The sequence below is a fragment of the Muscardinus avellanarius genome (genome assembly GCF_963383645.1).
Source record: "Muscardinus avellanarius genome assembly, chromosome: 12".
NCBI classification, from domain to species: domain Eukaryota; kingdom Metazoa; phylum Chordata; class Mammalia; order Rodentia; family Gliridae; genus Muscardinus; species Muscardinus avellanarius.
In genome coordinates this window covers 62460487-62486531 of record NC_137798.1, presented here as the reverse complement: position 1 = coordinate 62486531, position 26045 = coordinate 62460487, and the positions used below count along the sequence as shown (strand labels likewise).

The window sequence follows — 26045 nt, the reverse complement described above, 5'->3', positions numbered from 1 at the left end:
CCTGGAGGTTCGGCTGCATGGCCCCGACTCCGGGCGGATGGGTGGGCGTGGACAGGGCTCCCTTAGGCGACCCCCTCCACTCGGAGGGCCCCGGATGTGCGGGCCACATGGTCCCGACCCTGGGCGAGTGGGCAGGCGTGGGCGGGGCACCCTTAGGTGACCCCCCCCCCCCACATCCGGAAGGCCCTGGAGGTCCGGGCCACAAGGCCCCAACCCTGGGAGGGTGGGCAGGCATGGGTGGGGCACCCTTAGGGCGACCCCTACCACCCGTAAAGAAAAAAAAATTTTCATCACTACCGAGTGCCTGATCCCACATCCTCCCCAAACCACACATACTCTCTTCTCTTATTTAAAAAAAAAAAAAGGAAATGAAAAAAGAAAAATATCTGAGAGGGGTTAAGATGGCCCCGGCGGTAGCTAGAATATTGGAGATACAGACAAAACATATCCATCTGAACTGGAACTTTTGAAAAAATTCCCCGCAAAGGAGGACTGCTGATTCTCTACATCGTTAAGAATCCTGGACATCACCTGTAAGGAGAGAGTCTAGCAGAGACTTAGGAGGAAGGCGGTGGCGGCAGCAGTGGCCGAGGTGGCGGTGAAGACTTGGATTTGGGAGAGGCAGACATCTGATCCAACCAACACTGATCCTCTGAAATTACCCCAAAGGTCGCATGCTTAGGAACACTGGACATTATGCAGTATGGGAAAAGAGCTTTGGAAAGATTTGAAATGGTGGAGGCAGTCACATTAGCAGCGGCAAGTACTCAGGGGAGGCAGAGATCTGACATAATACACCTGGAACTTTTGAAGAAATTACCTCAGAGGCAGAATACTACCACCATGCACCCTTGGGAACGTGGGACAACCTGCTGGGTGAAGAGGGTGCTCAGATCAGAGCCTGCCAAAGGGTTAGGCCGGTCCCGGGGTCAGTGAGACCGGGATCGGAGCCTGCCGTAAGGCAAGTCCGGTGCTGGGGCCTTCGAGGCTGGGATTGGAGCCTGCCGAGGGTTTGGGGCTGGTGCCGGGGCCAGCGAGGCTGGGATCGGAGCCTGCCGTGAGACAAGGCTGGTGCTGGGGCCTCCGAGGCTGGGATTGGAGTTGCCAAGGGGTTAGGCCAGTGCTGGGGACAACAAGGCCGGGATTGGAGCCTGCCGTGAGGCAAGGCCTGTGCTGGGGTCCCTGAGGCTGGAATAGGAGCCTGCCAAGAAGTTAGGTTGGTAGCGGGGTCAGCGAGGCCGGGATCGGAGCCTGCCTTGAGGTATGGCCAGTGCTGGGGCCTCCAAGGCTGGGATCGGAGCCTGCCGAGGGGTGAGATCAGTGCCGGGGCCAACAAGGCCGGGATCGAAGCCTGCTGTGAGGCAAGGCCGCTACTGAGGCCTCCAAGGCAGGGATCGGAGCCAGCCAAGGGGTTAGGCTGGTGCTTGGGGCCAGCAAGGTCGGGATCGGAACCTGCCGTGAGGCAAGACCGGTGCTGGGACCTACAAGGCCAGGATCAGACTCTGCTGAGGCATAAGTCCAGTGCCGGGGCCAGTGAGGCCGGGATCAGAAACTGCTGTGAGGCAAGGATGGCGCTGGGACTTGCGAGACCAGAATAGGAGCCTGCCGAGGTGTTAGGCCTGTGCCAGGGTCAGTGAGGCCGGGATCGGAGCCTGTCGTGAGTCTAGGCCAGTGCTGGGGCCTCTGAGACCGGGAAAGGAGCCAGCCGAGGGGTTAGTTCGGTGCGGGGGCCAGCGAGGTCAGGATCGGGCCCATGAAGCAAGGCCAGGGCTGGAGCCAGCGAGGTCGGGATCAGAGTCCTCCGGGTGGCCAGGCCACTACTGGGGCCGTCAAGAGTGGGATCGAACTTGCAATGCGGCATGCACAGAGAAATAGCACAGAAAATAAAATCCAGATGCTTCCCCTAATTAGCAAGAACTAGGAGGAAAGGGTAACAGGAGGAGGTCAAGTAGTAGAAAGGGCCCTATTGAGAAGCAATTAAGGTGACAAATCAGAGGGGAGGGGATGGGGGAGGATGGAATCTCTTTAAAACATGAGGTGCATAAACAATTATATCAAAGATAATCACCAATTAAGCATGGGATCGAGGGAGGGGGAGGGAATGGGATGGGGATTGGATGAGGGCTTATTGGATGATATGTGCTTGTATTTCCTCTCAAGTCTTGTATTCTAAAGTGATGTATGATTACAAAAAATCATAATTGTCACAAATAAATAAATACTATTTTTCAAGACAAAAAAAGGAAAAAGAAATGGTGAAAATGAACAGAAAAGCATAATATCTACCCTTGAAGCACATACACATGGTAACATTCCATATTTTCCTGAAAAATGAGAAACCTTTATAATAATCTGTGCAACATAGATAGTAGACATAGTGGGAGCCGACACAGAAATGAATTTTTAGCAGTGTGTGTCTGACTTCACCACTATCCTAATAACCTTTATAAGTAGATTTCAATCTTTCTTTTGGTTTAACAGCATTTTATTTTCCTATTGGCTTTCTGATCACCCCTTTAATTTCCCTCATTAGTTCTTCTAAATTGTTCCGCTTATTTTCTCTCTTATTTATTTTTAATCTTATTCAGTACAGTATTTTTATTATACTATACAGTAATATTACAGTATAATAATTGGCTTCAATTATTTCTCTGTGGATAACCCCTATATTCTTCTATATACCTGATCTCTCTTGAGAATCAAGCTTTAGGTTTTTTTTTTTCCTTTTTTCTTTTTTTTTTCCCTTGTGGTACTGGGGTTCCTGGAAACCCGTCTACCTCCAAGCTACACTACCTATTTTATATTTTTTTAAATTTGGAAAGAGGGTCTCTTAAGCCAGTGAGATCCTCCTGTCTCTGCCTCCCAAGCATGGGGATTACAAGTATGTGCCACCACACCCAGAAAGCTTTAGGTTTTAACTACACATATATTGAGATATGTTGCTATTAACAGCATCATATACATGAAGAAGCTCACTACTTTTCAACTATTTCCATATCTATACTTTTGTCCATGTATATTCATCCAGTGAAAAAATATTTAAGTGGACTAAATGTTGGAGTTAGAACAATGAATGGATGAGACTCACAAAGTCTTTGCACAAAGACTAGGTGTGGTTTAAGTTACATATTGTTTTGAACATCCCATCTATGACTTGAACTATTCTCGTTTCCAGATTAATGACCAAAGTTTCACCTTCGCCATAGCTTACAGCAGTCCTTTCTTTGTTCTTCCTTCCTTTCTCTTTCTGCTAACACTAGCTCAGCATCAACTCATCACCTTTCATCTGGAGTATTAATATAACTAGAAAATGTTTTTGCTTTCATCTGGAGTATTAATATAACTAGAAAATGTTTTTGTTGTCTCTTAATTTTATACTCACCTTCTTCACATCCACTGAGGACTAATACCACTTTGTCAAAGACTATTCTCCCATTCAAAAGAGTGCATCTACCAAATGAACAAAAGATTCAAACTGTTCACATTTCTACAATCGAAGCCTAAATTATATATCCAGTCTTATTTGGTACCACTGTTTCTTTTTCTTTTCTTTTGGTTCTGGGGATTGAACTCAGGGGCATTCTACCTCCAAGATACACTCTCAGCCCTATATTTTAATTATTTATTTTGAAACAGGGTCTCACTAAGTTGTGGAGGGCTTTACTAAGTAGCTGAGGCTGGCTGCAAACTGGTAATTCTCCTCTCAGCCTCCCAAGTACTGGGATTACAAGCATGCGGCACCATGCCCAGCTTGGTACTACTTTTAGCACTACTTCCTAAGTGTGCCTTGTTTTTTCTTCACTCTGTAAAATCATTTTTCAAATTTCAATACTTTTAGTAAATCCTCAAGGGTTCACATTCATGTTTAAGCCTCCGAGCTTGCTTTAATTTCATTCAATTTGACTACTTGGCCAGAAGTAGTCACTCTTTTCTTGAAACACCCAAACAACACCCATCAATTAGCTGACATGCATTATTAAAAAATCCCTAGGGACCAAGGACTACATCTGGTACTTTTCAAATACAAATCTTGAATTTGACAACTAAGAGCTGGGAAGATTTAGTTGGGATGTTTAAGTTATATTTAACTATTTCCCTTAAAATTTAAGTATTAAGTAAAATAAAAAATGAGTAGTCTCAACCAAAAATAATTAGGGACTTAGCCAGTCAAAAGCAAAAAGTTTTTTAAAAATCTGCTAGAAGACATTAAAAATCAATTAGAAGCTGGGCGTGGTGGTACACACTTGTAATCCCAGCATCCCGGAGGCTGAGATTGGAAGATCGTGGTTCGCCGACAGCCTCAGCTACTTAGTGAGGCCCTCTGCAACTTAGTGAGACCCTGTCTCAAAATAAAGAATAAAAAATAGCGCAGGGGTTGTAGCTTGGAGGTCGAATGGCCCTAGATTCCATCTCTAGACCCGCAAAAAAAAAAAAAAAAAAAAAAAAATCAATTAGATATATTAAATCTAGAACCAAAGGAAGTGGTTCTAATGTAGTGAGCCCAGTAGATAAGTTTACCTTTACATATGCTGTACCTCCAATACAAATCTGGTCAAATGGCTGCTTGTCATGGCTTTTGGCTCCAAATGTTATAGTTCCAGAAAGACTAATTTCCATTGATTTAGGGAACTTTTGACCTAAAACCACAAATACATTAATAAACTAGTCTAAATTAAGGAGAGTCTATACCAAATAAAAGAAAAAAATCAGTAACAAAATTTGCTCACCAATAATCCAGACCAGTAAGCTTTTCTCTCGAAATACTTCAAGCTGGCCAAAACTAACTTTGTATTCCAAATGTGTAATTGGACCTCTTTTAAAAAATAAAAGAGAGAAAAAAATGATCACACATATATGCTTTAAGAGATTTAAGTCAAATTTTGCTGCTATAACTTAATACAAGGACAGGCTAACAGCATATCTGAATGTAACTTTGTAGAACGTAACAGAATAAATATATATCTTGGAAAATACCAGAAACCACATAAACTCTTATGGTGATGATATGCATTCCATTATTATTCCTAAAGATAATTATAAAAATCAGACAGAATGTATTAATACAGTTACATGGGTTGACAGAACATTATATACTTCAAGCTATATACCCTTAGAATTAATATAGAATTAATATAGATCTTGTCAAATTCAAGATTTGTATTTGAAAAGTACCAGATGTAGTCCTTGGTCCCTAGGGATTTTTTAATAATGCATGTCAGCTAATTGATTGGTGTTGTTTGGGTGTTTCAAGAAAAGAGTGACTACTTCATTTTTTTCTCTCTCTTATTTTTTAAAAGAGGTCCAATTACACATTTGGAATACAAAGTTAGTTTTGGCCAGCTTGAAGTATGTATGTATATGTATATGTATATATATATGTATATATATATATATATATATATATATATATATATATATATACATTTTGAAAAAAATCATGCTACAGAATAAGTTTAAAAAAAGTGAAGAGAAAGTAATCTTATGATTTAATTAGATAATTTACTAAGTAAATAGCTGCCATTGACTTCTACACAGAACACAATGAAATCACTTGAAATAAAGCCAGTAGTAAAAAATATACCCTGAGGAAGTTACTAACAAATACAACCAGAAAAGTGAAGGCACATTTAAAGGTAAAAAGATTATTTTTATAATTATGTTTTGGTTCAGAATCAGCATTCACTTGAAAAATATAAAATTACTTAGATCTTAAAAATAAGGAAAAAACAAAGACAATTTATTATGGGACAGTGGGAATATACTAGGGAAGGTAGAAATCATGGTTTCATGCTATTTATTCCTACCTATTGTAAAAAGGTATATGAGCTTCACAGAATTCAAAATTATTTTTCACACTTTCATGAAGTTTTAAATTAACTATTATTTTTAGTTGCATTTCTTCTTCTTTCACTTGATAAAAACCCAAAATTGGTGGTACAGGGACCTGCAAATAAACATAAAATTTTACATAATTCTCAGATGAGTCTAAAATACCAATAGTGATTAGGAATAAGGCCTTGCATGTTGTATATACATTACATTGCATAGATGTATACACTGTACACACACACACACACACACACACACACACACACACACACACACAACACACACAGTGATATACAGACCTACCTTTAAAGCCAGTGAACTACTCTACGTTGTTTTGATAATTGCAGTGATGGATCCACTTTTTTTTTTTTTTTTTGGGTACTGGGGATTGAACTCAGGGGGATTCTGCCTCTGAGCTACACCCCTATCCTTTTTATTTTTCAGTTTTAAAGAGGGTCTTGCTAAGTTGCTGAGGCTGGCCACAATCCTGCAATCCTGTTTCAGCTTCTCTCAGTACTAGGATTGTAGGCATGTACTACCATCCTGGCTGATCTATATTAATTCTAAGGGTAGAGACTGTTTTATCTCTTTTTGGTTCCAGAAATGAGAAAGAATACTGTATAATACATTCTTGTCCCTCCTCTTGCTCAGCCACGTTCTCCTTCAAGTTTCTGATTTGCAGCAGAGGACTTACACTAGTCACACTGGTCACTGCTGTTCTGTCCAGTTTCTGCTGATCCATTTGTATCCTGTCACTGTATTCCTCCACCTTCCTCAACTCCATAGTTCAGCAGTAACTTAACTGACTGGCTATCAACAGCTAACTGAAGGGGACATAATGTGTAGGGTCAGTGAGCTATCATTTCATGTGATGTAACACGTGAGTAAGACACAAGGTACTCACAAGGTGAGGTCCTAGAGCAATTAGATCACATGTAAGCAGAGAAAGCCAGTTGAGAGGGGAGACAGGCTTGACTTTAAATACAGACCAATTTTCATTTTCACATTCTGGTTCTAGGCCTGATAGGGCTAAAGTTTCTTGAATGATAGAGTGCCCATTGCTTTCTCAAAAGAGGCTAACAAACGTCACTTTTAAAATTCCCTCTACCTAAGCTGGCTTGGGTAGGATTTTGTAATCTACTGAATGCTAACTAGGACAAAAAAAAAAAAAAATAGTATGGTATAGTAGAACACAGGTTGAACCTTCAGAGTCAAGAAAATGTGGTTTCAAATTCAGGCTTTGTAGAAACCCCCTGGTTTCAAGAACCAATGCCACAAAAGTATATAAAGTAAAAATTTGCCTTGCTGAGCTGCTTTCAAATATGTGTCTTTTAAAGTATTTTACTTGTTTATTTACATTTTTTGTGGCACTGGGGATGGAATCCAGGGGCTTTCTACCTCCAGGCTACACTCCCAGACCTATTTTTATATTTTATTAGAAACAGGGTCTTACTAAGTTGCTGAGAGCCTCACTAAGTAGCTGAGGCTGGCTTCCAACCTGTGTGATCCTCCTGTCTCAGCCTCCCAAGCACTGGAATTACAAGTGTGCGCCACCATGCCCGGCTCTTTTTTTTTTTAAACAATACCATAAAAATTTACTTATAACAATTGGTAGCCTGCATGGAAAAAAGAGGAAGAGAGATGTAGAAATTCCTTTCTGGGTAGATGGGTCCTGTTGCCAAGTTGCTGGTGGCCCCAAGACAGGAAACAGCACCAATTCCCTGGCTGATGATAGACCCTGAGCAGAAAGTAGACTGGCAACTGGAGAGATACCCTTGCTTATTCTATGGCTGCCAGGAAACCCTGCAAGCAGGCCAAAGGAAGAAAAGTCACAGGAGATGACCCACTATTTCCTTGATGCGTGGAATATCCCGGGGGAGAGGGTAGTGTGGAAATAATGGGGGATTTTGGAGACGTCTTTAACAAAAATGCACCCCAAAAGTTAAGCTTCCTTGTGAGGGGCCTGGCTGGAGTGAAAAGCAGCATCTGAGTTCAAGAAACCCCCAGGAAAATGGGGCTTGATACTTGGATGGGAACAATATTGGAAAGATAAGTATGCAAAATTATAGTATTTTAGCAAATTGGCTATAACTCTTGTCCTCTATTTGTGGGATGCAATGCCTGGCAAATTAAAGTTGTAAGATATGTGTTTGCAGTTGGGTATGGTGGTGCACGCTTGTAATCCCAGCACTTGGCAGGCTGAGAAAGGAGAATCACAAAGATAAGAAGCCAGCCTCAGTTACTTAGTGAGGCTCTTAGCAACTTAGTGAGACCCTGTTTCCAAATAAAATATAAAATAGGTCTGGGAGTGCAGCTTGGAGGTAGAAAGCCCCTGGGTTCCAGTCCCAGTTCTAAAAACAGAAAACAGAAAAGAAAAAAAAAAGAATTTTTCCATGAAAGAAAAAAAAAAAAAAAGACCCAAATCAAATCATGGGCAGTTGGTAATTGTGAAAACAAGGATGGTTATTTTATTTATTTATTTATTTTTACGGTACTGGAGATGAAACCCAGAGATATGCTACCTCTGAGCTATACCCCCAGCCCTACATATTTTTTATTCTTTATTTTGAAACAGGGTCTCACTGAGTTGCAAAGGGCCTCACTAAGTAGTATTCGAGGCTGTCCTTGAACTGCAATCCTCCTGTCTCAGCATCCCAAATGCTGGGATTACAAGCATGCACCACCACACCCGGTAAGAGTGGTAATTTTAGAGTAAGGCACCCAGATTTCTTACTGGGTTTCCTACCAAAGCTTAACTTTTTTTAAAAATAAAGTTTGACATCTTGGTCTCCACATGGTTGGGACTGGGTGGTGCCACCTTGGGCTTCACCTTGGTCTCCATGTGGTTGGGACTGTGTGGTGCCACCTTGAAGGACTTAGCTGCCTTATCTGGCTTAGTCCTAATGTAAATAAGAAAATGGAAGTTTGTTCTATAAGTCAGAAAGAAAATGACCAGAAATATAAATATTTGGATTCCCCCCCCTGAGGAATATATATTGGTGATATTTGATGAAGCCTCATGGTGATTGTGGCCTTCTGGAACTATTTTGTTTCAGTGTCATCCATGACATCCCCTACTGTACGGGCGTCCATGCTTACTGAAAAATAAAGAGATATCATTGAAAGTTAACAGTTTTTTCCAGGTTAACGAAGTAGGATTATATTGTCAATTCCTAACTGATGTTTAAATAGCAACATTTATTGTTTTTAGGATATTTGTTAAAACAATGACTTAAAGTGTTGGCTATGGCTATTAAAATGGTTAAATTAGGTAAACATAAATAAGTATAAATGGCTTATATTTAAAAAACCTAAATTGTGTATAAGTTAAAGGTTTACATTTTTAAAAAATCTAAATTGTGTACAAGTAAGTTAAAATGCTAAACATCAATTGGTAAATATAAAGTATTCTTGGCTTAACATCAGCAGACGATAATATAATGGAGTCTAGTAAATGTGTTTTTATATATGTAAGCAGCAGGGAGGCTGAAGGGAGCATCACCCACCTACCTGACCAGGCCTTGGGTGCTCAGCGGGAGCACACTGCTGCACACCAGGTCACCAGATCGCATAAGTTCTGACTGATATGGGATCCTATACATATACAAGGCTAAATAATTCTTAGGCTGTGTTTACATAAATAACTATTAAGGACATTATTAAATGTTTTTATCTAAGTGCTAAGTGTTTTATCTTACCTAAAATAAATAATTTACCTAAATAGAGAGATATATAATAGGGGTTTAGTATAAAAATTGCTTAAATGTAAGGATAGTTTAATTGTTTAAAGTTAAAAATGTTAAGACAAAGGGAAATCCAATAAAAAGAGATGGTAGTATTATAATTTAAAAAAGGGTTAAATGCTTTTATATAAAAAAGGATTTTGTATGGTGAAATTTTAGTGTAGATGGCTGCATTATCTCAAGGAAAAAGAATTTAAGAACAAAACTAAAAAAGTAAGTTACAGAGGGTTGGTGGAAGTTAAAATCTGTTAAAGATAGCGTAATTTTATTTCACAAATTGGTTAAAAATAAAAAAATTACTTAAAGGTTTCTCTAAAAGTCATATTTGGTGCGTTGATAATATGTTTGAAACAATTGGGTTTGCTCAAGATATTGATCTGCTCTTAATTTTTTTTCATTTTATTAAGATAATTTCCTATGTTCCTTATATTTAAAATAATATGGTTTTGTGCTCTCAGCATTTACTAAGAACTAACATAAAGTTTGTGTTTTAGCAAAATAAACTATGTTTACTTAGCTTTTGATTACCTAGCAAACTGTATCTTAGCAGAATCAGGGTTTATAACTTTGAGTTACTATATTTGACAACCTATCTATATCTGAGAGCTAAATATGCTGTATATCTAGGTTCATTTAAATATTTTATAAAAAGCTTATAAGGTTGAAAGGTGTATGGGTTTTAATACACATGCAAGCTAACCAATGAGTGATCTCATTGGTTATACAACATGCATTGTATTTGTACTTTAAGTTATTAAAACTTTTGTCATCTATGTTTAGTACCATTCAAAAATCCACCATTAAGACCTGGTTTACATCTGCTTGCCTTGACTGATAAATGTTTTATTCTATAAGACAGAGACAACTGTCTATCAGGTAATAAGCTCATTTCCGATGATTAATATTGTCTTCTAAACTCATAAAAATCTAGAGCTACTCTGACTTTTATAAATGCTGTTAACCTACATAGACTTATAGTTATCTTACTGAACCACAAATTCTGAATTTCACTTCAATGGTTAAGTTAATATATGTTAATATCTATGTAACTACAGTGTTCATTATTACCGGCTCCTTTGTAAGTTAGATATATTTGTGCTTCCTAAGTATTGTCTAGAATGTGAAGCTTAAGAAAACATTACCAATCTGATGTTCTCCAATCAAAAATTGTTAATAGTAATTTTTTAAGGTTTATATTTGTATATTCCTAAATTATATTATAATCATCTTCAAACAAAGATAATTAAAGATTTACACTAGATGACAAAAGTTAAGACAGGATATGGAAAAACAATGCCTGGCTGAAACAGATTAAAAATTCTGCCAGCACCTTAAAAGTGGCTGCTTATGCTTGGGCAGCATGCAAGCCAGAGGCTCGAGTGGTCCCATTTCCACTCAGATGGATCTCAGACCCAAGGGGCATGAGATTGAGATGTATGATAGACCTGTTCAAGGACAATCTAGCACAAGTCAACAAGTTCGGTTAAGACCCAATCTCTCCTGTTCCCAGTGGCTCAGGGTCCAAAGTAAGAGCTCCCCGAAACTGTCCAGCCTCCAGTCCCAAATACTTACTATGCCTTGTGCCTCTTAAGGTAGGAGGGACTGTCAATATTTTGGGGCAACTTAACTGTCTATGGTAAATGCTGGTCCTTTGAGGAGCTAGATAATCAGTCCACATTAGTGGCTGCCTGAGCAAACGTTGGGTAGCACCATGGAGGACTATTACTTGAGATCCTACCTGCCAATTGGAGTGAAATTTGCACTGTTATACAAATGGTAATTCCTTTCAACCTGGCATTTCAAACTCCAAGTTGAGGCATCCTCTAGTGGGTCATTAGGTGGACGATGTATAAATTGCAATCAATGGAGGGTTATCAACCATACCCTAGATGCCATACAGAAAATAGTTAAATAGCTAGAGACAGTTCTAGTCTAATCTAATCCCCTACAGATTAGCAAATTAACCTCTTGTTAAATACCTTCAAAAGCGAGAGCTGCCATATACTAATAAAGTTTAAAGAGCATAATATATAATAAAGAAGGGGGAATTATGAAAAATAATTAGATTTTTTCTGTCAAAGGAATAGTTTGACTTGGGCTACTACATGCTGTAAAACTGCCATTGTATAACTTTACACATGCTTGTATTTTTATAAGGATAGCATTTCCTGGAAATTGTGAGTGCCAACCCCTCCACTGGAATCTCCTTCAGCCAATGGCATAGAGATTGTGATGCTATGTTCCTACCACTGTGGGTATAGCATGGAAACCCTGCACTGAAAATAAAATGCCCAACATGTTTCCTCCATGTTCTTCCTGCATGCTGGACCTATTGGTGGCAGGATCCCTTTTTGTACAAAGTAAATTCTCCTTGCTTGAAAAAATCCAAAATACATGTATATAAATAAATAAATAAATTTTAAAAATGGGAATGTCTACTTTAAGGTTGTCAATAGAAAAAAATACATTTAAAGTGCCTATGACAATGCCTGATACATAGCCCTAATTCAGTAAGCAATCAATAGCTATTAAAAATATTATATAACCAGGTACGGCAGCACATGACTATTAAGCCCAGAGGCTTAGACAGGAGGATTGCAAGTCAGAGGACAACATGGGCAACTTAGCCAGACCCTAGCTCACAATAATGGCTGAGTAATAAAAATGGCTGAATGTGTAGCTCAGTGTTAGAGCACTGATGTGCAATTCTCTGGGTTCAATCCTGGTACTCCCTCACCAAATACATGTAATTAACTATGATGCCTTTTATGTGTGTATGTGTGTGTGTACACCTACACACATATATAAATATATATCTTATGTATAAGATATAGAAAAATATAAAATGTTTAGTATTTTTATATATTTTATATATAAAAATACTAAGATGGGCTAGGATTAGTATTTTCATTTTCACATAAAAACATAATTAAAGCCGGGCGTGGTGGCGCATGCTTGTAATCCCCGCACTTGGGAGGCGGAGACAGGAGGATTGGGCAGGTTTGAAGGCAGCTGTGCTGGCTTAAGAGACCCTGTTTAAAAAAAAAAAAAAAAAAAAAAAAATATATATATATATATATAAAATAGGTCTGCAAGTGTAGTCCAGAGGTAGAAGGGCTTCCAGGAACCCCAGTACCACCAAAAAAAAAAAAAAAAAAAAAAAAAAACCAAAACACACACACACACACACACACACACACACACACACACACACACACAGATCTACCTGTGACATATATCACAAAATATTTTTTTAAAAAATCTCCAATTTTGAGCTGGGCGTGGTGGTGCACGCTTGTAATCCTAGCATTTGGGAGGCTGAGACAGGAGAATTGTGGTTCCCGGGCAGCCTCAGCTACTTAGCAAGGCCCTTTGCCACTCAGTGACGCCCCTGGGTTCCATCCCTAATACCACACACACACACACACACACACACACACACACACACACACACCACATGCCAATTTTGAAAACATTTTAATCCTGTTAATACACACCAGAGATAAGAGCTAGCCTAAACAAAGAACTGAATTTCATCTTCTTCAATAAGCTGTCTGACAAATAATTCATGAGAAGTTCTTATTTGAACCAAAAGAATAATTTGCTTATCAATAATATTTATAAAGATTAGCCGATATAAATTATATATATTAGCCGGGCATGGTGGCGCACACTTGTAATCCCTGCACTTGGGAGGCTGAGACAGGAGGATTGCACAAGTTCGAAGCCAGCCTCAGCTACTTAGTGAGGCTCTCAGCAACTTAGTGAGACCCTGTTTCCAAATAAAATATAAAATAGGTCTGGGAGTGTATCCCGGAGGTAGAAGGCCCCTGGGTTCCACCCTCAGTACCACCACCACCACAAAAAAAAAAAATACACACACACACACACACACACAAACACACACACACACACACACATATTAATATATTTATATCAAAGTCCAAACTTTTCCAGGATTATTTACCTGAGAAGTGTAGTAGCATAAATTGAATGACTCTAAAGGTGGAGTGAATGGAAATTTATAAGGCCCACTAAATGCAGAATCATCCATTGTGTCAACACTACTAGAAGTCAGGATGGCAGAATCAAGAGAAGTCACACAAGGATGAACTAGGATATCTTGAAGTGGAGATCCATTGGTGGGGAGACTCAAGCTGATGGTGACATTTGGCATGGCTCCTTCCAAATCACACTGTAATATAAGCAGAAACATAAACTAATTACTAATATCTTAGAAGTATACACCTTCTGTTTGAAGTTTCTTTTTGTGTGTGTGGTACTGGGGATGGAACCTGGGGGGGGGGGGTATTCTACCTCCAAGCTACACCTCTAGCTCTATTTTTTATTCTTTATTTTATTATGAGTTGCAAAGGGCTTACTAAGTAGCTCAGGCTGGCTGCCAACCGCGATGCGATCCTCCTATCTCAGCCTCCTGTTTGAGGCTTTTCTAAATTTATCAAAGTCAATTTCCCCAACTTAACTTACTTTTCTAAAGATTACTTTCTTTGCTTTGTTTTCTGATCAAATGGTTTTACCCAAGCCAGAGAGAGCCTTCATAGACCCTTCTGTTTCCCTTTACATCCCTTTAACATGTTAAAGGGACACATCTGCACCTATAGTTTAGTAGTAGAGCATGTGTAAGGTCCTGGGTTACATCCCTGGTAAAATACACACACACACACACACACACACACACACACACACACACACACGCTAAAAAGCTAAATCCACTTCCTTTTCTCCATTCCTTTCACAATCACATTTGTATACACATTTAAAATTTGTCATAGCTCTCAAAATGCATCCAGATGTGTTTCCCTCTAATCAATCCATCGTTCATCAATGCCAGAGATATCTTATTATTTTTATTAGTATTATTTTTGTGGCACTGGGAATTGAACCCAGAGGTATTCTACCCAATTTTATTTATTTGGAAACAGGGTCTCACTAAACTGTGAAGGGCCTCACTAAGTTGTCAAGGCTGGCTTCGAGCCTGAGATCCTCCCGTCTCAACCTCCCAAGTACTGGGATTATAAGCGTGTGCCACCATGCCTGGCTTGCCAGAGCTATCTTAATGAATCACAACTGTTACTCCATTTATCCATGCTCAAATCGTCTCAATGACTCTTCTTTGGTTTTATATTCCTTTTAAAGCTATTCACCATTTGGCTCCTCATTGCTTAATCTTTTCCTACCCTTGACTTATGCTGTAGGCATAAAGCATTCTTGCATTTCTCTAAATAATTCATGTCTTCTACTTTCCATCTGTATTTTGCATGTGCTATTCCCTTCAGTTAGTTTTCTTTTCTTCCTGTAAACTCTTATTCTTCATATCTGGCTCATTTGATAGTATGTATAAAGCCTTACATTCTGTATGTCATGTCACCTCTACAGCCTACCTCTGCCTTTAGATGTCCAGAATCTTCTCTACGTAACTTCAGTTAATTTGCTCATGGGAGGTACTTGTGAAACATTTGCAAGGGAAGCCATATTTCTTGGGAGGTCATAGAACTAAGACATGTCACAGCCCTCTTCCTGAGCTCCAGATAGAGCACTCTCACAGATCTTTTCTTTTCTTTTCTTTTTTTGCGGGTCTGGGGATGGAACCCAGGGGCATTTGACCTCCAAGCTACACTTCCTGCCCTAGTTTTTATACTTTGAAACAGGGTCTCACTGAGTTGCAGAGGGCCTAAGTAGCTGAGGCTGTCCGAGTTCAGCCTCCCAAATGCCGGGATTACAAGCATGCGCCACCACACTCGGCTCATAGATCGTTTCTTGAATTCACATTTTGAAGTTGTAACAGACTGACAAACATGGCAGCTTCTCAGACTTGTCTGTGTAAGTTTCGCTTCTCTACCTACTCCAGTCTCCAGAATGAAGTTCTTCCTGACTTTGTGGAAGGCTACGACCAGAGGAAAAGAGTTTTATTTTATTTCCCCAGCTTCTCTTATGCTTATGTCCTAATATCTTTACTACTATAAATAATGTTGTTTTTTCTTTCCAGACACAACCAGACAATAAACCTTACTGAAGGTGGGGAAGTAGCCAGGATCTTCTTTTTTACCCCAAATCTAACTTGACTTTTTTTGTGTATGTGGTACTGGAGATTGAACACAGGGGCATTCTACTAATGAGCTACAACCCCAGTTCTATTTTTTATTGCGAATCAGGGTCTTGCTAAGTTATTAGCCCCAAAGCTCCGATCCTGTCTTAGCCTCCAAAGCACTGAGACTGTAAGTGGGCACCACCATGCTTAGATACTTAACATTTAACTTCAAAGTGCTGTATCAAACTGGTGAGTTAAGCCATATAAGGTTTATTGATAACTTTCATTTGCCTATACCTACATGATATTTTAAGAGTTTGTAGAACTCAGCAAGCAAAATATTTGGCTCCAGATATACTATCATGTTTACAGTCTGCACCAATCTTTAACTGCCTACGACCTATAGATATTTGTGCCTGTTTGCTTCCCTCTTGACGCTTACATTCTTGAAAGCAAAAATTAAATTTTTCTTCATATCTCTATTGCCTAAATACTGCTATGCATACAAGATACTAAAAAACATTTACTGAATTTGTCATTTTATTCTACCTTTAAAAAAAACTAACATGAAATATTTTTTTCTGTATGTGTGGTGCTGTGTATTGAACTCAAAGGCATTATACCACTGATCTATACTCTTAGCCTATTTTATTTTTTATATGTAAACAGGGTCTCACTAAGTTGCTGAAAGTCTTGCTAAATTACTGAGGCTGGCTTCAAATCTGTGATCCTCATATCTCAGCCTCCCAAGTACTGGGACTGCAATCATGTGCCACCATGCCTGGCAAATATTTCATTTTTTAAAATGTTTTACCTATTATTTAACATGTAAATTTATTAATGTATCTGCTAAACACTGAAAGTATTTAGAAAGTAGGCAGGCATTATATATAGAATGAGGTACAATCAGTGCCTTATAAAAGTCTTTTGGTGCCAAGTGCAAATATCAATTACATTTTCTTTTTTTTTGTGGTACTGGGGATGGAACCCAGAGGCATTCTACCTCCGAGCTACAGTCCTATTTTTTAGTTGTTTTATTTTTGAAACAGAGACTCACTGAGTTGAGAAGAGTTTCGCTAAGTAGTTGAGCCTGTCCAAGAACCTCAATCCTCAGGTCTCTGCCTCCCAAATGCTAGGATTACAAGCATGAGCCATCACCTAATCAATTACATTTGAAAATAAAAATACCAAACAATCTTACTAAAATAAATTTAAATGTTAGTGTTCCAACTTTGTGTGGATGTACTGCAAGACACTGAACTCAGGGCTTGGGACTCATGTAAACTAGTCAGGTGTTCTACCACTGAGACACATACTCAGTCTCCTCAGCATTTAACCTTTTAAGCCACCCACTGCTTTTTTTTTTTTTTAAGTGGTATTGGGGTTCCTGGAAGCCCTTCTACCTCCAGGCTACACTCCCAGACCTATTTTATATTTTTTTTATTTGGAAACAGGGTCTCTTAAGCCAGCGCGGCTGGCTTCGAACCTGCGCGATCCACCTGTTTCCGCCTCCCAAGTGCGGGGATTACAAGTGTGCACCACCACGTCCGGCAACCCACTGCTTTTTGAGAACTAGTAAGAACAAATAAAAAGTAGTTTTGTGCTGGGCGTGGTGGTGCACACTTGTAATCCCCTCTCTTGGGAGGCAGAAACAGGTGGATCGCGCAGGTTCGAAGCCAGCCGCGCTGGCTTAAGAGACCCTGTTTCCAAATTTAAAAAATATATAAAATAGGTCTGGGAGTATAGCCTGGAGGTAGAAGGCCCCTGGGTTCCATCTCCAGTACCACCAAAAAATAAAATAAAATAAATATATAAAAAATTGGTCTGGAAGTGTAGCTCGGAGGTAAAAGGATTCCATCCCCAGTACCACCAAAACAGCAAAACAAAACAACAGAAAAAAACAAAAACAAAAAGAAGTAGTTTTGTTTCTTGATAGAGACTTATGAAGACTATGTAATAAGTAATCATTCAATAGTAAGCACTACTAAAATCTTAAAATACTTGGTTTATGCTTGTTAGGTTATCCCCTAGCAGACTAACACTGGTCAGAGAAGCAGCATCATTATGGTTACCTCCAATGAATTATCAACTATTCCCCCCCCACATCAGTACTGGAGATGGAACCCAGGGGCATTCTACCTCTGAGCTGGATCCCTAGCCCTTTTTATTTTGAAACAGGGTCTTGCTAAATTACTAGGGCTTAATAAAGACAGTATCCATGATTTTTGGGCCATTTAAATAGTTCCAATAGAATGAATAAGCAGAATGTATTTTGACCGTGATAACAGTAAATTTAACATAGACAAAAACTTTTAGATCACTTTAACTATGATTAAAAAGGAAAAGAGCTGAGTGAGATGGCTTATACCTATAATCCCAGTACTTGGGAGGCCGTGACAGGATTGTGGATTTAAGGCCAGCCTCAGCAATTTAGTGAGTTCTTCAGCAACTTAGAGAGACCCTGTTTCAAAATAAAACATAAAATAGGGCTGGGGTTATAGCTTGCAGGCAGAATGACACTACATAGGTTGCTAAGGGTCTAAGTTGCTGAGGCTGGCCTTGAACCCGTGATCCTTCCATGTCAGCCTCTCAATCATCTGGGATTACAGGTGTGAGCCATGACATCTGGCCTGTCAGAGCTGGTCTAACTGTTCTTCAAATCTACTTATTTTTACAGGGTTTATACATAGCCACTCAACATTAAATTTAATATATAAATTAAATTTCATATAATCAACATGCAGAAAATTAAAAAAGGTTGGAAAAATAAGGGCATCTGAGAATACTAGTAACACATACTTGTACAAGTTTATTTGAAGAAAAAATTTTATTGGTCATTACTCAACATGGCATGAATCACAACTAACTATATTGAGATTTCTGCTGCCTCTTCTTTAGCTCCTAACCTTATGCCCTATATTAACCAACAGAGTTGTTTAATTAAAACAAGAGCCCTTCAAAATGATTTAAAATATCCTGTCAGAGGATTTATCAATTTCACCTCTCCAGAGAAAATGGAAAATAAGGGTGGTAATTTTAAAATAAGTTCACAAGTTTTGACACTATTCCCACACCTCTTAAATATGACCAGAAGTGACTTACTTCTAACAAACACAAAGTAGTGGAAGTGATGCCATGTGACCTTTCTAGTCTAAGAAATAAAATAGTAGCTTCTGAATCTCTCACCTGTACTGTTCAGTCTGAAGGAAGTCAGTCACCAAGTTATGAGGACACTTAAGGCAGCCTGGTGAGAGGTCCATGTGGAAAGAAACGGAGGCCTCCCTCCAATAACCAGCACCAACTCCCCAGCCATATGAGAATCATCTTTAAAATAGGTCTCCCAGCCCCAGCCAAATCTTGACTGATTTCTCGACTTCTCTAAAGGATCCCATCTAAGTAGTTCCTGAGGTTCTGATCTGCAAAAACTATGATGCTAATATATTTTAGAGTAACAGGACAGTTTATTACACAGTGATAGATAACTAAGATAACTGTTAGACATCTAAAAAGATAGCACTATAAAATTTCATGACTCTATCATCTAAATGATTGTTTCTAAAGATAAAAATCAAGAGTGTCATTAAGGTAGCAAAATCTATTTTCTCCATAAATATATTAAGTGGTATGAAAAAGCAAATACCTGAGAAAATCTCACCTTGCAAGTGACTGTCCCAACTACTTGCCACGTATCTGCTATATCTTGTTTATCATATTGCATAGATTTTACCTTTTCAGTGATAGAAATGGAAACTTGTGGTTTTCCTTTATATGTTCCAGCTTTCCAGGCTGGTTGTTTTTGTGGCTGAGACACAGAAGCAAAATTATTATCCAATAAATTCTGTAAGTTAGCATCTAATAAAGTTCCAAATGGACAAGCCTGTAGAAGCAAGTCAGGCAACTGGTTCAATCTTGTATTTAGCTCAGTGTCATTTTTTTGACCCGAGTAAAGAAAATCTTGTATCCCAAAAAGAAGTTCCAAGCCTTGTGAAATTCCACTAATGCCAATTAATGGTGGACGAGGGGACAGAGTTTGTTCAACTAGTGGGAGACTAGCATATATCATGCCATTCCTCAGGAAAGCAACAACTGGCCACAGTTCTTCACCTCCTATTGAAAGCCCATAGATGGATGTTTTATTGATGCGCGAACAACTATCACGACTTTCCATGAAGTCCTTATCATCATCCAATAATCTAAGTTCAAAGAGCAGTGCTTTAAGAAAGGGATCATCTTCAGGAACAGGTACATAGCTTCCTCCATTGAAGACTTTGGCTCTCCTTTCAACAGTTGGATATCGTCTACATTAGGGAAAGAAACAATATAAATTCTTTCAAGTAAAATCAAAATGGAAAAATTAGGAAAAACAACCCTAAACACAAGATGAACAGTAATAACAATAACAAATCATAAATATACCCAAAAAAGCAGCAACCAAAAATATATGCTATGTTCCTAACTAAAATATTTCACATTTGATATGTTATCCTAACTGATAATATATTTATTTCTTTATTTCTAAAGATTCTTAATTTTAGGTGGGACATGATGGCACATGCTTATAATCCCGGTACTTGGGAAGCTGAGACATGAAGATCTCAAGGTTCATGGACAGCCTCAGCTACTTATTGAGGCCATTTGCAAGTAAGTGAGACCCTGTTTCAAAATAAAAAACAAAAAATAGGGCTGGGGGTGCAGCTCAGAGGTGGAATGCCCCTGGGTTCAATCCCCAGTGCTGAAAAAAAAAAATGCTTAATTTTAATAATCTTTTAAATAGGTAGAGTACATGATTCTAATTTAAAATCTTATTTCTCTGCCACTCAGATTCCCTCTTGTTAGGCAAGGAGTGCGTACCTTGACCATTCTAGGCATCTATGAGAATTTTTTTTTCTTTTCATTCAATTTTATTAGAACTAAAGAAGTTCAATTTAACCTTCTGAAATTCTGAATTTATTAGTCAAGGTGATACAAATTTAAAAGGAATATTCTACTCTACTCAGCCTATAGTGAGTAACACATACCCTGTGTCTTGTCAAACTTTACAAAAATATGAAAGATTATTTTAATAATAATGCTTTATCTCTATGACCCTGGAAGATATGGTAAGGAGGGATGACTATGGAGAAGACATGAATAACTCTATGTTTTGGATGCTGTGTCAACTGGTTACTAATTTATCTTTTTCTCTCCCTCTGGGGAACAGAACAGAAAATGCTTTTGATCATTTACAGAAATTTCTTAATCACATTTTCTTAGTTTCAAAAACAATATTTTCCCCTATTTCCTCTTCCTCAACTTCAAAATTTAGAACAAAGCCATCTGTTAGCTACTAACTTTCAAGTAAATCGCCTTTCACAGGCCTATCTTTTTATTTACAAAATATATGAGAGGCTTGGGAGGTATGCTCAATGGGCTCTGGGTTCAATCCTTTGCACCCAAAATAAAATAAAATAAAGTAGTGGCAAAAAACCAAGTTCTTATCAAGGGTCAAAAATACCAGGCAAAGACAATGTTTTTCACTCATAAAGCACTGACGTTTGCTAATAACATTTAGAATAGAAAAAAAGAATGTATCCAAAGTTAACCATTTACAAGTGAATCTCACTCATTTATACTCTGATGTATTTTCCTAATTGAGAAAGATTTAGCTAGTACACCATTATTAACAAGTCATCTGATTCTCTGCTTGTCTGGAGGAAAAAGTTCTTAAGTATAAAAATTTTAGGGTTGAATGTATAAACAAGAAGTTAATATGGGACCTTATACAACACCCTACTATGTGCTCAATAAATATTCTGTTGGATGACTCAACCTGTTATTTCAAATTTATTTTAGGCTATTTCTAAAAACAAGAACTCAAACCTTAAATGGCTCTACAACTATAGGGTACCATACTAACCAGAGCCAGACTTAAGCTGATACTGTTATTATCTAGACAGCAAATTCTTAAAACCAGAACCTAAACCAAGTTTGCTGTGGGTAATAAGTTGCTATGTAGAGGAAGGATCATTTACTTTATTAAATCATAAATGATGGTCATTATTCCTTGCCATATTGACGATACGCCAGTGCTTATTTGTTTAGCACTAATACCAGTCTAAAAAATAAAAAAAACTTACTCATTCATATAGAATTATAATGACAGATGAATTACTTGAAACCAATTTGATACCTCCACAAAGGTGCTGAGAAACTTGTCAAAACACATTTGAGTTTTTCTTCTAAAACATTTATCTAGGCAGACTGGGAAAACATTTTGAAAACTAGAATGACTTCTTCAAAGAACTTACTCTTAAGCAGTAAAACCGTTCACTTCTATGAGATGTTAAGATAAGTGTCAGAGCCACAGACATAAAAACAGTATGGTATTAGCATAAGAAAAACAAATAAAGAGAACTGAGACAGGCCACTATTTTTATGGGGGAACACAATAAACAGTCAATATCTCCATAAATCAATGAATAAAAGATACACTATTTGGATAATGTTAGGAAAATTGTCCCGTGATATAGAGAAAAATGAGATTCCTACTTAACATCATATCAAAAGATGCATTACAGATGGACTGATTAAAGACCTAAGTATACAGATAAAATTACAAAGTTCAGAAAAGATAATATGGAAAGAGATATTTGGGAAGGGTAGAAAAAGACCTTTAAAAAAATCTCCCAAAGTACTAACAACTCTGATTGCATCAAAATTAACGATGTCTGTTTAAGAGCAACATTAAATTGACAAAGATAATTTAAAAGAATAAGCTGGGTGTGGTGGCACATGCTTGTAATCCCAGAATTCGGGAGGCTGAGACCTGAGGATCACGGTTTGCAGACAGCCTCAGCTACTTAGGCTCTCTGCAACTTAGTGAGACCCTGTTTCAAAATAAAAGAATAAAAAATAGGGCCGGGGGTATAGCTCGGAGGTCAAATGCCCCTGGGTTCCATCTCGAAACCCGCAAAAAAAAAAAAAAAAAAAAAAAAAAAAAAAAAATCTAAAAATGGCATGAATTAAAATCAAGAATACACAGCAAACTAAAAATCAACCAGGAAATAAAACCCAGCAACTTTCAAAAAAAAAAGAATATTATCTAAAAATGGCATGAATTAAAATCAAGAATACACAGCAAACTAAAAATCAACAAGGAAATAAAAGCCAACAACTTTCAAAGGAAAAAAAAAAAGACAAAGGATATATAGGTAATTGACAGTAGAGGAAATCCAAAGGATTGACCATTATTGCTACATAAAGAAATGCAAATAAATTAGAATAAATGTCAGGAAAGAAGAGAGATATAGGAACCCTCACTAACTGCCGATGAGTATGTAGATGGATGCAATTGGCATTCAGAGAAGCTAATTAATTATTTGGCAATATTTATTCAAAATCAGCATAGAAATGCCCCGTGGACCTATTTGAGGATGTCTACCTACCTGGGTGTTGTTCTGACAGCTATGAACTGGAGGCATTTTGGTAAATTCTCATTAGGAAAAGGGGATAGGTAAAATATGGGGGAGGTAAAAACATGCAGTACCACAGAGCAAGTAGAAGCAATGGCCTATCACAGGTTTCTCTAGTACAAGATAATGCTCCCCTCTCCATGTGCTAGAATGAAATATACAAACATAAAAACTGCAAAATTCATCACTGCATCTTTTTGTTTATTCAGAAAGAATAATTTTCTCTTAAAGAAGATTCCCATGGGGTGCTGATTTTTTCCCCCCCTGAAAAGGGGGCAGTGAGCCAAATTCGTTTAGGAACCTCTGATATATCTACAGAGTCCAATATAGTAATCCCTAGACATATTTGGTTATTTAAACGTAAAGCTAAATAAAATTAACAGCTGAGTTACTCAGTTATACCAGCCACAGTTCAAAGGGTCAATAGCCATATATGCCTAGTGGCTATATTAGACAGCACAAATTTAGAACATTCCTTTCCATTATTGTAGAAAATTCTATTGGATAGCGCTGCTCTAAAAGAACACAGAGTAATATGATGCTTAGAAAAAGTAATGAAAAATCTGACAAACATAAGGCAATGAAATTTAAAGCACACTTAATTACATAATTTAAAAGTGTATACACAAATACATGCAAATAAAAGAATAATATGGAACACATAAGTGTTACCTGTGATGGGGACAGGGAGTAGCAGCAGTTTGAAATAGGTATGAGAGGTATCTTGGATATGAGACTGATACAGTGTGGACCACTTAAGTACATCTCCTGTACTTAAGTTCCAACACAAACAAATATAAGCCAGCTGTCTTGGGAGAAAATGGTAAACTTCAACTCTGATTTCCTCAATAACAAAAACTGTTCTGGTTGAGATTTTTCATATTCATACTGCCAATCACTTTACATTTAAAATTACACTCATTTTTATCCCCTCAATCTCACTTCCACTTAGCTACTTCATTACAGAACTTTCCTCGGCTACTGAGAATAAAAGGTGAAATAGATTGCTCGATTGCCACCCATATTTTACAATGAATTACTGCATAAATTTCCTCATAGAACTATTTTGATAAAATATAGCAAATTCGAAGAGTGGGAGCAGATCACTTTTACCGTCTAAGAAGCAAATGAATGCATTTAATTTTTCGGACTTCTAGCTATTTTCTCCAACACCTAGGAACTGTAAATTATCCTTTCTAGCAATGACACAAAACGATGACATAAGATGAAAATTACATCTATACTGCTCAACAAGGATTTTTCAAAACGAGGATTTTTCAAAACGAATTAAAATGCCCTTGAATGCTTTTGATCTATTTGAATCGAAAAAATGTGAACCACGTTTCGTGCTCAGTAAGTTTTCGTCCATTCCCTTCATCATCTCCCTCTCGATCCTCAGCGATACACTATAAACACTAAGGCTAGAAAACGCCACGTAGTAAGACGTGCCTGGCAACCACTCACAGAATTCCCACAAAAGCCTAAAGTTGGGTAGAGGTTAACAACTTGCCCAATGGCCCTCAGCCACTCGCGGCCGATCTAAGACACTTCATCACACGACTACGCTACATCAATCATTCTTCGACTCATTATCCCGAGACTCGTGTTTTACCTGGAGAATCGCACGGTGCCGCAACGTGGGGTTCCAGGTTCGTGGCGCACGAGCCACACTGCCCGCTGGGCCATGCTTAGCCACTAACGCATCAGCTCCTACAGGGCTCGGGTCTCCGGCCACCGCGAGCAAAGACCCGTTTTTTTTTTAAAGGACTCTTCTGGGGAGCCCCGAGGTTCGCTCTACGCCCCACTCGGGCTCATCTAGCTCCTTTAGGTCAGGTGGCTAGCGTCACTGAGTCAGTCCCTCCGGGTCTACGCACGCCACACTAAGTTCAGAGAATCCACCCCTGGCAGCTTAAGCAGCTTCTCCCCAGCGGTCCCAGCGCTTGCCAACCCGGCCGTCCACTTCCGGGACGGTGGCCCGCGAGGCCCAAGCCTGCTCGCTCCGCGCCGCCGCCCCACCCCGCCCACCCCGGCGCGCGCAGCTCCACTTCCGGCGCGCGAGGCGGTGACAATGGGAGCGGCGCGGGCGGCGCCGGGACGCAGCTGACAGGCGTCTGCGGCTTCGCTTCATGGCCGCTCTCCCGCCCAGCCAGCGCGCTGAGGACCCGGGAGCCCGCGGCGGCCGGAGCGGGGACCTGTGCGCCGCGCCGCTGAGGCGCAGCATGTGAAGCGGACACGGCGGCCAGCGCGGGGCGAGCCTCTCAGCCGGCCGGGATGGCCACGACGGCCGAGCTCTTCGAGGTGGGTCCCCCGAGCTCGGGAGCGGCGGGCCGGGGGCGGGGGCGGCGGCTCCGGGCGCCGTGGGGGAGGGGCGGGCGGGGGCCGGACCCCGAGCCGGGTCGGGCCTGTGCGCGGGCCCGGGGAGTGGTCTCGTTGGACTCCACCCGGGATGAGCCGCGAGAAGGGCTGACTCAGGAGCCGGAGCAGGAAGCCCGCAGCCCCGGGCCGGCGAGCCTTCTCCGTCTGGGAATCCTCTCCTCGTGACAGCGTTCGCCGGGAGCCGCCTGACGTCGGGACTCTTGGGGGCTTCTCGTTGTTGAGACGCTATGCCATTAGGAAATGTTAGAAGTGGCCCTCGGGTGCAAGTGCGTTGCCCTTACATTTGAAAAGGCTGGGACTGCCCCCCCTCCCCTAAGGACAGTCATGGCCTGCTTAGTCCTATGACTGAAGGGAAGCAGAATGAAAATGAACTCACGTGTTTTGATCTGAAGGAATTCGAGTATATTAACAAACCACCCAACTGCTAGCTAGAGATTCTGCAATGTGTGGGCAGTGACAGACCGTGGGCATTTCAAGTGTATTTCACTGAGCATCTTCAGAAACTAAACTTGGAAATTTGATTGTATGATTGTTTGAAATAATATAATAGAAATGCCCCTAATTGAACCACAAAACTCCGAAACCTATACAACAGGT

At 39.5% G+C, this 26045-nt stretch overlaps 1 protein-coding gene across 1 annotated transcript in view; it reads right to left on the bottom strand.

Moving 5' to 3' along the window:
- The window catches only part of AP5M1 (adaptor related protein complex 5 subunit mu 1), a gene marked incomplete at both ends in the record, with an annotated part of 29659 nt that extends 4901 nt beyond the window's left edge, over nucleotides 1-24758 (bottom strand). The window contains 6 exons of the mRNA XM_080707791.1: nucleotides 4519-4637; nucleotides 4728-4813; nucleotides 5805-5944; nucleotides 13540-13767; nucleotides 19277-19919; nucleotides 24685-24758. Coding sequence (XP_080563917.1) covers nucleotides 4519-4637; nucleotides 4728-4813; nucleotides 5805-5944; nucleotides 13540-13767; nucleotides 19277-19919; nucleotides 24685-24758 — 1290 coding nt within the window. The remainder of the gene's footprint in view (nucleotides 1-4518; nucleotides 4638-4727; nucleotides 4814-5804; nucleotides 5945-13539; nucleotides 13768-19276; nucleotides 19920-24684) is intronic.
- Nucleotides 24759-26045: the final 1287 nt, after the last annotated feature.